The sequence below is a fragment of the Alligator mississippiensis genome, chromosome 1 (assembly GCF_030867095.1).
Source record: "Alligator mississippiensis isolate rAllMis1 chromosome 1, rAllMis1, whole genome shotgun sequence".
Taxonomy (NCBI): Eukaryota; Metazoa; Chordata; order Crocodylia; family Alligatoridae; genus Alligator; species Alligator mississippiensis.
Genome location: NC_081824.1, coordinates 433,735,918 through 433,748,121, shown reverse-complemented (window position 1 = coordinate 433,748,121; position 12,204 = coordinate 433,735,918). Strand labels below are relative to the sequence as shown.

The following is a 12,204-nucleotide window of genomic DNA, read 5'->3' as shown; positions in this document are numbered from 1 at the left end:
ATTTAGATTTATTTACACAGGTATATATTTATTATATCAGAATCCTGAAACACTGAAAAGAGTTCATGCTACAGGACCAAATCTTTGTAGCAGATGATCTAAGGAGACTTATTTATGCATATTTGGTGTAACTGCCCAAAGATCAAACAGTTTTGGAAATGGCTCAACAAATAAGCAGTGTTACAATGGAGCTGCTATACTACACCTCAAGTTATTTCTACTAGGATTCCCAAATAAAGTTGTGGCAAAAGGTACTACTTAAACTCTTCAGAAGCAGTCAAAGACACCACACATTTGATTACCAGAAATGCTAGCTCCAGGAAACTTTATCAAAGAAGAAGTTGGCACACAAGAGGCAGCAGACATAAGGGCTACGTTGTAGTACAGCTTTTCCATTTACAGAGCTGTAGGGAGCCCCAGACAAACCAAGAACCTAAACACTTTTTTCCCTGTATGCCTGGCCTTGTTTTACAGGATCGTAAGTCTGTATTTCCCAGTGTAAATATGCTGTGTACAGTCTGTGATGAGACACGTATGAAACATAAATGTAGGTTACTTTAGTTGCGATTTTTTAATAAACTTTATGTTTATTGAAAAAACATGGCATGTCCACACTTCAGGATACAGTTCTTTGTCAGTAACCATAGGGAAAGTTGCTGAATTGCGAAGGAGGATTAATTTTTTTTAAGTTTTTTTTTTTTGTTAATAATTTTTATTTGTCCCCTCTTGTAACCCCAGTTTGGTATGTTTACTTTGCTTGATTTTTTTTTCCAAAGATCTTTTTCATATCTTCTTTTGGTATCCTATTAGTTGTAGGATCAATAATAGTGGACACAATACCTACAACATGTGTAAGAGGATTTGCATAAATAAATAGGTGGTATGTAAAATATAAAAGGGAGACTGAGAAAATGGAAGTCTATGTGAGGGTCAGTGAAAGACTGTAAATATATTTTTAAAAATCAGTTTGTGTTATCCAACCTCTTGGTTCCTTTTGAAGAATTTTTGCACAAATTCTAAAATCGCTACAACTCGTATTGTTTGTAAACTTCTCTACAGAAATGTTTACTGGAGTCTTTTAAGCAGTCTCAGGATTCTTTCTTTTTCAAGCAGAGAGCTAACAAACATCTTCTTTCACTTAAGAGCTGAGAAATAAATTTAGAGTTATTATAACACACAGTCTAGACTTAAAGGGTCTAAAGGCAGTTTCAAAGATTGTACCAAATATGGCTATTTAAAATTTGACTACTCTTGGTACTCCTACCATAGCTATAAAAATTCTCTCTCCCTAGAAAACCATCAGATACATATTTTTAATTCATAATGGTATGTGGCAGTATTGTACCAATCAGTCACACTGTAATGTTTTTTCTGTAATAAAAAACCCCACAAACAGATGTATTTCTGAATTTGGGACCAGCGATCAAAGACTTCTTTTCCTATGCTTTTCCCATTTAGTCAGGTAAGTGTTTTTATCCTCTTATCAAGTTTTATGAATTTGTTTTAGAAGCTCAGGATTAAACCTCTAGTACCTGGGAACCAGGACTTTGTTTCTGCAGTTTTGTGCAAGTTTTTGGAGGTTTGGCCTATATGTAAGGGAGACAAGGGTCCCAAGCCCTCATTAATGTAATAGTATTTACTTGGATTTCAAACTTGAACCAGTCTCTGAAAGCAGAATATTGTACTTGATGGAAGAAGCCATATGGCAGTGGTCAGCAGCCCACTTTGGGTTTTGACAGGCTACGCTCCCTGCCTTTTTTGACATTGCAAACATGTTCCAAAGGTAGAAAGATATGAAGAAAACTATGGGAATTTCATTGTTCCTTTTTCCTTCTTCATCCTTTCTGCAGTTATCTCCATGGAAGGACCTCATCTCACCTTTTCTGTTCACGCACATGCTTTAGTAGAGTCTACAGGGAACTACCATATTTTTTATGAGGAAAGGACATATTTGGATTTAGCAGCAGGCATCCCAAGATTTCTTACTGCCCTGCAGCAAAGATTGCACCATCAGTTGCATTTTCAGTTGGATTTGCATTTAGCCATCCCTTCATGTTCTTTTAATTCCAAATCCTCACAGTACATTAGAATGGTCTAAATATGTTTTTGTCCTAGCACACCTCAGGGCTTAGCTGAACTTCCATGCCAGAAGTGGTTTTCATTTAAACACGTTTGGATAGAGGACTTTGTATGTGGTGGGCAGGTGTTGAACTCATTAACTTTTGGCCCAATTCAGAGCATGTTTTTTCTCCAAGGCAGCATCACCAAGCCAAAGTGTGTGCGTGCATGCGTGCGCACGTGTGTTTGTGTGTGCATGTGTGTACACGAGAGTGAGAGAAAGCGAGCTGCATAAACATATTTTGGGTCATTAAAGCACTCAAATTAACTGCTATTATAAACAACCTACACCCCCATTATAAACTTTAGCACCCATACCTAAGTCCCTTTGAAATTTTAAGAGGATGTAGATCTAACTAAATGATTTCATCTTCATATCATGGGAGAAGAAAGTTATCATGCATTTTTATAACTCATAGTCTCAGTGACATGAAGTAGTGCTAAAAATCAAAATCAGTGCATTCTACAATATAGGAGGAACTGCTTGCATAATAATTCTCTTTCTTACTTCTAGGATTTACCACCAGTAAATGTTTGCTTAGAAATATCAGTTGTAAATCTGTACATTTTGATTGATGTGGTATAAATGTTACTAATCTGCCAAATAAGAAGTACAAAAACATTGACAAAGAAATTATACCATTTACAGCTGAATAGAGCAGTACCAAAACCTTTAACCACTTTAAAGTTGAACTGTTTGCATAATATTTGGCTGTACTTTCTCCCACATAAAAGTAACCAGTTTTCTGACTTACTGTTAGTTTTACATGTTGTTTTTAATTTGGTTTTAATTTATACTTTTAAAAATCTGGTCCATTGTCTATATGTAAAATAATTAACTCTCTTTTTTTTAAATACAGTTGAAAAAGTAAAACTTAACAGAATATATTTTCCATTTATCCCATATACTAAGTAGAACATTCAAGATTTGACTTTTGAAGACCCACAAGGAAGGAAAATCTGATTTAATATTGTGTTTGTACTCTTACCTTACCTTCTTTCATACACTGTGGGCGCATCTACACAAGATGCTTTACTGCACAGCAGAACTAATTACTGCGCAGTAAGTGTCCATGTCTGCATGTGCAGACTCTTACTGCACAGTAATTGGCTCTAATTGTGAGTAAATTTGCTACCTGCAAATGCAAGTAGCAAATTTATTTGAGATTACTTACTGCACAGTAGCACACATGTAGACACCTGACCAGGAGCAAATGTGCTCCTAGTCAAGCAAGACATGGGAAATTGCTCCCTGCTCCTAGGAGCTGCCTGTTACTGAGGCAGGCTCAGCCACTGGAGTCTGGACAGGGACAATGTCCCCCTGCCCCAGTAGCAGGGAGCTCCCAGTCCCCACTCCCTGGTCATGGGGCCAGGCTGGGAGATCCTTATCTTCCATCCCAAACCCCGCAGTCACAAAACCCGAGCTGGGAGATCCTTAATTACTATGATAAGGATCTCCCAGGGCCAGCTCTGCAACTGCAGAGCTGGCTCTGGGAGATAAGGATCCTCCAGCCTGGGCCCCACGATCTTGGAGCAGGGGCTGGGAGCTCCCTGCTGCCCAGGCAGGGGAACGTTGTCATCACTCAGGCTTCAGTGGTGGAGTCCTCCCTGGCAGCAGGCAGCTCTCAGGGACTGGGAGCAATGTCCCAGGCCCCATCAGGAGACAGCTTTCTCCTGGCCCCTGTGCTACTACCCAGGGGAAGCATAGAGGTCCCCCTGGCTGCTGCAGGGGCCTGTTGTAGGATCTCCACAGGGAGTGGGAGCAGTCTGCTGCTAGAAGCAGCAAATCTGCTCCCATGTCCCTGAACATGTAGACACATGCCCAGGAGAGTTTACTTTTGAGTATTTTAGTAAACTGCTCCCAGATGATTTGCACATATAGATACACTGTGTAAGTAACAGCAAATGTTGTGTGATTTTTATTAACTTTAGTAAATATCAGCAAACAACTTATTACTCGTTTCTTTATATAGAACTTGCACTAATGATTAAGCACATTGATTAAGAGGTTAGAGTTGGATTGTGGTGACAAAATCTGCCAGTTAAATCAAACTAAATTTATCTGTTTTTGTGTTCATGTTCCTTAAAAGGTTTTTGAAACAAAGTCAAGAAAAGCATTCCTTCACAATATTTTAGTGGCATTTGGACTGAGTCAGTAAATTAATGGCCATTTAGATCAGAATAAATGATTCATTTGAAGATTATCTCTTAAACTGCATTGAGAAATAGTAACTGATATAAAATGTCTGTTTAGTTATTTACTGATCTTCCATTAAAAAAAATAAAAATATAATTAAATGTTAGAAACTGCATAAAAAGGATACTGTTCTCATTGTGTACATTACATTTTTCTAATGTCAGAGTTAAATAATAAACCTCCTTTACTGTTTGTACTAGTACTGGAATAATGTGGCAGATTTATTTGCAGTCTGGGGAATGTTTAATGTGGCCCTTCTACTGCAAGTCCTTGTTTAGTCTTATAATCAAAGTCAGAATCTATACTTTTATCAGAAAAAAACCTATCAAACATTCCCTGCATTCAGAGTTTCCACTATCTTCCTTTGTTGATATTATCTTTATTATTTCTTTTCTTCTCCATTCACACATTTTTCATTTGAATGTTGTAATAAGTTTGGGGATTTGTCCCATGTGTGGGGTTGTTTTGGCTCTTTCTTTACATGTTCTTTACTTTCCTGTTTCTCTAGCTGTCTTTTCTCCTGAAAATAGGCAAAGTCCTTTCTCGGAAATGTTAAAAGGTTTGTGTAAATTATTCTCTAATCAAGCATTATGCATTTTTAAACTTAATATTCAACAACTTTTTTTTAATTATTAGAAGTGCAGACAGTGACCCCTTTGGTGAAACGGGTTTAACTTCCACAACTCATTACTGGGACCATGTATTAAAACACAGCTGATTTTCTGTTCGCTATAGAAGGTAGATCTTATCTCTGAAGTGTGCAAATTTGTATTGGAATGTATTCAAAGCTAGCTTTTGCTCTGAAATTTACCTGATAGTGTGTGGGATCTCAAGAGCTACAGTCTACACTGCAAGATTGTTCCATGGAGTTGGCCTACTTACACCTATATATATAAATGATTTATGAGCAAACAAAGCTGCAAAATGTAAAAATTTCATGATAGAAGTTTTTGTTTCTTACATCACATGTTACAGAAGTCTCTCCAAGCCTCTTAAGAATTACTTTGCTGACAGTCAAGTCCTACAGCTTGGGCAAGACACTCAGTGGAGTAAAAGCATTATCCTTATGATAGTGGGAAGTACTTTTCTTTTCCATTGATCATAATCCCGAAGATGGAGTTTTGTCTGAATAGAGGCTTAGAGCAGTGATTCTCAGCCAGGGTACTGTAGGTACCTGGGGATACCACAAGATCCTTTTAAAGGTGCTGCAGGGTGCTCTGTAATATTAGCCCTGTTAGGTATGAAAACACATGCAGATGATTCACAAGATAATCCACAGATTTCAAATAAGAATCCATAGTGTCAAAACATTCTGGCCTGCTGTGGTCTTCCTGAGTTCTTTGCAACAGAATTTCGCTGTTATTTTTCTGTTGCCAAAAACAAGTGAAAGGTAAGAATTGGTATTTTCTGATATTATAAAGTTGGAAAAAAATAGGAGGCAAACATTTTGCTCATTGTGGGTGATACTACATAGCACTGGTATAAGATATAAATAAGTTCTACGTCATTTGGTCAGTTTGGGCATGCTTCCATGTTGTGATCATCTCTTGTGTTCTTCACTAGCATTAAGGTGTAAATCCTCCAGGCCTATATCCACGAAGTGACCTCGGCAGCATCTACACGTTTATTAATGCTCTTTAGTTACTGCACTTTTAGTTTAATACTTCCTTAATGAAGTACTAACTGAATGTGCAGTAACTACATTTACTGTGCAGTAGTGCAGTGAACATTTTTTTTTTTGTGATGGTTACTATGCAGAAACCTAATAACACAGCACAGTAGCTTATTAGCATGGTTTTTGACTGGCACATTACTGTGCAGTGTTATTAGTAGGGCTGCACTGATAAAGATTATTTTGGCCAATAGGCTGATTATTAACTAGTCATATCAGCCAATCTGATAGCCGATATGCAGCCCAGCAGTGTGGAGAGCAGTGTCTGGCCAGTAAGACAATGGGGGGCCCCCACTATGAAAGGATCTCCCAGTGCAAGGGGTGTCCAGCTTTGCCCTAGCTCCATTCCCTCCATCACTGTGGGGGGCCTCAATCTGCACCCCCCACGCCTCTTCCCCCTCCCCCCCGGCTTACCAGTCAGATGATGGTTTCCAAGCTGCCGGGCTGCATTTCTGGCCATGTGCATGCAGCAGCTGTGCACATGAATGTAGCATTTATCAGTGACATTGGCCATGCCAGGCAAAAAAAGCCAATCCATTTTCCTTTTATCGATGCCAATCCTATATGGACCAATATATCAGTGCAACCCTAGTTATTAGACTACTGCACAATAAGCATCTTGTGTAGATGTGCCCCTGGAGACCTAACTACCATGGCAGGCACCAAAGTCCAAAATGTAGATTCCAAAAACACCACTTAGCTGCAGCCAAACCTTAAGGCACCTAAACTCTGCAGGTATCTAAACTTCCAACAGTAAAGTCCCCTAGATGCCTAGATGTCCTTTTCTGGAGATGTCTAGAAGTACCTCACTCCTAAGTTTGGGGCTTTTTTTTCATCTAACCCACTTAGGGATTACAAATTAGATGTTCTTTTACATGTTTTCACTGCAGAGCCTGATCCAGTCAGCATTCTAGATGATGGAATTAGAGCACATCCAACAAATCAGGCTGTGCACAGAACATAAGAAGCAGGGGAGTAGATGGTGAAAGTGGTTGTCGTCTTCTTTTACCCACTATCATAGTGATTAAAGCAGTCACCCGTCACATAGGAGTCTCATATTCAAACTTGTACTCTGCCTGAGGGTTTCTGAACCCACTTGACCCACCATCCCAGAACAATGCCTAGGGTTGAAGCTGAAAGACTGAAATATTTAAATTAAAGGGGGGGGCTGCCCAGCTACCTACAAATTAAGCACTTCAAAATTCAGTTTGATAGTACCTGAGTCCACTTTGTGGATCTGACTATTTTTACCAGGTTTATAAAGAAGAGGCTCTCCTTCCCCTTTCCTAGGATAAAACCAACCCATTAGAGCATTCTGAAAATGTTTCTTCTGAGCTCAACTTGTACATCATTCTAGAATATTTATATTAAAGATAGTTTCTAACTGCAACCCATTAATAAAACCTTGAGCCGTCTTATTTTTGCATGACTCTTAAAATTAAAAGGGAAAAAAATCTGTTAGAGAAGCCTGGAAAGGAAGAAGAATGGATAGAGCCATTGGTAATTGTTAGTATGGAGTGGTTGCCATTGTTCTTGAATACTGAAGAAAAGAGTGGATAGAGTTATGAACTATAGGTCCTTCATTTGTCTGAATCCAGAGCATTTCTAGGAGATAGTTTACTTAAAAAAGAACACAGGACAGTTGAATTCAGAGTTGTATCAGTAATTAACAGATCTTCACTTCTGTCCATCCATCTCAGCCTTGGCATCAAGAGAACCTGTATTATCAAATTCAGATAACTACATTGGTAATATTCTGAAACCTGGCTAGATTCTGAAAAAGTAAGCAAGCTGGAAAACATGAGAGTATCTAAATGTGATGATCCTTAGTTGGACCTTGGAGTATTAGAAAACTCCTTGTAGTGCTTTTTACATATTGCAAAAGAAGTACCTTAATGTTTTACTCCACTGCATATTGTTTAATACATTAAACCAAAGAAGATAAATTTTCTCCTGGAAACGAAAACCAAATTAATTAAAACTTACTTCAGCAGACAAAATAGTACACTTGCTATAAAATGTGGAAAAGAGATTCAGAGGCACCGTGCGACTAGTACATTGAACGTGAATAGCTGGAACGTTGCTGTGGCAATAGACTGTTAATCTGACTTCTACTCTGTCCGAGGCAGCCGCATTCCATGGGGCCCTGCTGCAAACTGAGCTGCAACTATAATGTTTACAGCAAGATGCCAAGCTGGACTGGATGCATGCACTATGTTCGACTGCCACGCTCATAGCATGTGCCAAACACACTGTTCTCATGAAAAGCAAAATGATGTGGATTTAAGACCCATATTCTGATAAGCGAATCATACCAATAAGAATAGAAGTGTATGAAATACTTGTATGCATTGTAAGAGGCATCATTTGTATTTATTTTAATCTATTTTAAACCCCAAGTGTTACTTTTCTACAAATTAAAGAAATATTTTTAGTGGCCAAAAATACTGAATACCAAATGGTTGAATGCCCCTTCAAGTTAGCGTGGCTGTGTATTTCCATGTGGCAGGAAGAGTAGATATGCATCTTTATAGACTAACTAAATAAGAAATAGAGAGAGAGAGAGAGAAAGAACATGAGCTTTCATGACCCAAGTTCACGTCATCAAATGTGCAAACTGCTCTCGTCCTTGACAGCCACACAGTAGAGAGCCCAGATTCTTGGCAGGGCTGGATTCCTTACTGCCTGCAAATATGAGGGTTTATGAAATACCCAGGAATATACAGAGCCAAAGTGGGCGCGTCTACACATGCATTTACTCCAGCCTAGATTTACTCTTCAGTAAACTACTCTAGAGTAAGGGTTTTTGGATAGGTGTCTACACAGGCAGGGATTAGGGAGATATGCTCCCAGTACCCTGAAGCCCTGCAATGGGCCCCTGCTGCCACCAGGGGGAGCTCCAGGATCCCCTTGGGTACTAGCCCAGGGACACTGTCTTCTTGCCCCAGCAGCAGGGAGCTCCTGGCCCTGGCATCCCAATCAGGGGCATGGGGCTTGGAGAGAGCTGCAGGAGAGGGGCAGGTCCCAGCCTCCTGCCCCGATCTGTTGGTGGGGCAGCTAGTAGCAACTAGCTTGCTGCTAGCTGCCCCAATGGCAGATTGGGGTAGGGGGCTGGGATCTGCCCCTGCAGCTCTTTCCCCCACCCCTGCAGCTCTTTCCAAGCCCCATGCCTCAATCACCCAATCGGGGCACAGGGCTGGGACCTGCCCCTGACTGAAACAGTTCCCAGCTATTCCCAGGCTGCGCAGGAAAGTCTGCATGTGCATCCTGGAGCTGGCTGGGGACTGCCCAAAACAGGACAGTCCCCTGCCACTTCCAGGCTGCACATGCTTCCCCATGCAGCCTTGGGCTGGCTGGGAACTGTCCCAGTCAGGGACAAGTCACAGCCAGCTCCAGGCTGGACAGGAAACTATCCCCATGCAAGGAGCTCCCAACCCGTGCTCCACAATTGGGGAGCGAGGGCTGGAAGCTCCCTGCTGCTGGGACAGGGGGATATTGTCCCCACCTGGGCATGCAGGGCAGGGGTTGGGGATCTTGTTCCCTGCCCAGCTCTGTGAGTACAGACCTGGTGGGGGAGAACTGACTGGGGAGCTTGTTCCCCCCTGTTCTGTGCTCACGGAGCTGGGCAGGGAACAGGCTTCTCAGCCCTTGGCAGCAGGGAGCTCCCAGTGCCAGCTCCACAGGGGCACTGCTGGGAGGTGCTTATCTCTCAGGCCAAGTTCTGTGGTCATGGGGCTCGGGTTGGGATACCCTTATCTCCCCGCCTGAGCTCTGCTGTCATAGGGCTCGGGCTGGAAGACCCTTATCTCAGGGTCTCGGGCTGGGAGACTGTAGGGCTCAGTCTGGGAGATAAGGGTCTCCCAGCCCCCACTTCCCAATTGCGATCTTGGAGTGGGGAGCTTGGAGCTCCCTGATGCCAGGGCAGGGGGACATAGTCCCTGCCTGGGGTCCTATGGGGGAACCCGCCCTAGCAGCAAGCAGCTCTCAGGAACAGGGAACAAACTCCTGCCCCCTTGTAGAGAGTGGACCAGGAGCTTCCAGTCAGGTGTCTACATAAGTGTTACAGTGCCATTACTAATGCCGAGTAAATTTGTTACTTGCATTTGCAGGTAGCAGCTTTACTCAGTATTAGGGAAGTTTACTGGAAAGTAAACGTGCATGTGTAGATGCACGTGCTTACTTCACAGTAAACGATGGTAATGTGATGTTAAGCATCTCATGTAGCTGCGTAGGATTGTTGAGGTGCTCTGGCTGTTTGTTGAAGATTTAGTTCAGTGGGTTGCTTCTCTGATCAGCTGTGTGGGATCACTGCTGGGCTCCAGCTGAATGAAGAAGAGGCCTTTTGAAGTGAAAAACTTACTGCTGTCAAGTTAGGCTGGTTGTGAACCACCCAGATGCTAATTATCTGGGTGCTGTTGTCCAGGTGCTGGGTGAGGAAAAAATGCCTCAATATAAAATTTCATTCAAATGAAGTGGTTCACTTTAATTTGCCTACTGCCATATCTTGATTTCATTGAATATCTGACAACATTTATGTCTCTCTACTATAATGTTCTTTTAACAGATACTGGCAGCACCAAAGGGGAGCGACTAAGTGTCAAACTAAGATCTTTGTCTGGAGCAAATGAGCCCTATGAAAGCAGCAGCAATAAAGAAATAGGTAAAGTAACCTGCAGGACCTTCCCAGAAGCCCTATTTTTCTGGTCAAAGGAAAGAAAAAACTGTTGGCAGTCTTATTGAAGTTGTCAATGACCTAGTTGCTTGTGGTAGCATTTTCCTCTTGAACAAATGTGAAAAGTGATTATAGCTCCATTGTATCATGGTTATAAAATCATTGTAAATACATATGGATAAAATAAAAGGACCCAGTCAGTTTCAGTTAATGATTTAAACCACTATTATCTGCTTCCTGAATGCTTTTGCTACTGTTTTATAGGTCTACAGTCACAAGTTCTTATTTTATTAAGGTAGGATTTTCAGAGACTAAAGGAGATAAGGATTCAAAATGCACTGGGATCATTAATGCCCAAAGCTCCCTTCCTGGACCTGTCTACCATTTTTCCTCTTCCAGGCACCCTCCCAAAAGCTAGTTCTCTAAAACTCAGTAGTAGTAATAAAAAGGAGGAAAGGATTTTAGAAAGAAACTATAGCCGCCACTATACATCTGCTACTCCATTTACTCTCTCTCATTGCCTGCCAGTGTTACCATTGTTTGGTCTTAATGTAGGATTATGCCTATGTTTCTAACAGTAGCTGTTCCCAATACATTTAACTCTACAGGACATGGGGAAGAAATGGATCCCTTGCCCAGAAAAGTTGTGTACATGTATAGGCTGTTATATACAATTCCTTATTTTAGTCTGATGTTCCCGATACAGGCTATGTTATAAGCAATTTTATGTTTCAGCTTTGGGTTTTTTTTAAATCCTAGATGCCTCATACATAGATCCACTTGGTCCACAGGCAGAGAGACCAAAGACTGCAGTCAGAAAAAAAACTGAAGATGATGATTTTGCTGATGAAGAGTTAGGAGAAGATTTGCTTCCAGAATAATGGGCTGTACCTTCTAACATTTCACCTTTTAAGTTTTGAAAGAAAATAATACTTTTGTATTAGTTTTTAATAAAATATGAAAAATTCTGTTTTGTATTCATAGTGAGTTATGTATAAAATGGTAGAGGTGAAATAAACAGTTTCTATTATAAAAGTAATTAAAATATGTGCATTTTTTGTTGTTTGGGTTATACATGAATATTGCACAGATACTTTTGTAACACACTGATTGTTCATTCTCCCATGTGTATAAAGCTTTTGGTTGCAGATACATGTGTAACTTTATCAAGCATAGTTGTCTCTACCATTTCTTTTTTCAGCCCCAAACATGCAAACTTTGTGAGGTTGGGTGTTAGACATACCTAGTTCAAGGCCACAATTTATTTGTAATTAATATGAACTGATTGATAATACTGACCATTACATTGTCATCTCTGGGGCCACAAGTCCCTACTAATAACCCTGAGTCTGGAATATTTTCTCAACTTCTGTTGTTGTAAGTTTTAAAAAATGTGCCCAGTTCCTGATTGGGCAGCACCTCTGCAGAATAGGATATGGGGGTTACAATGAACAATAAGCTGAATATGATCCAGCAGTGTGCCCCTGTTGCCAGTAAGGCTAATGCCATACTGGGCTGCATTGGTAGGAGTGTTGCCAGCAGGTC

General features: G+C 40.8%; 1 protein-coding gene across 4 annotated transcripts in view; it reads left to right on the top strand.

Moving 5' to 3' along the window:
- The window catches only part of IFT88 (intraflagellar transport 88), a 131,837-nt gene extending 120,133 nt beyond the window's left edge, over positions 1-11,704 (top strand). For all 4 annotated transcript variants that reach the window (XM_019481967.2, XM_019481969.2, XM_019481968.2 and 1 more), the window contains 2 exons: positions 10,552-10,647; positions 11,419-11,704. In XM_019481967.2, coding sequence (XP_019337512.1) covers positions 10,552-10,647; positions 11,419-11,540 — 218 coding nt within the window. In that variant the 3' untranslated portion in view covers positions 11,541-11,704. The remainder of the gene's footprint in view (positions 1-10,551; positions 10,648-11,418) is intronic.
- The last annotated feature ends 500 nt before the right edge of the window (positions 11,705-12,204 follow it).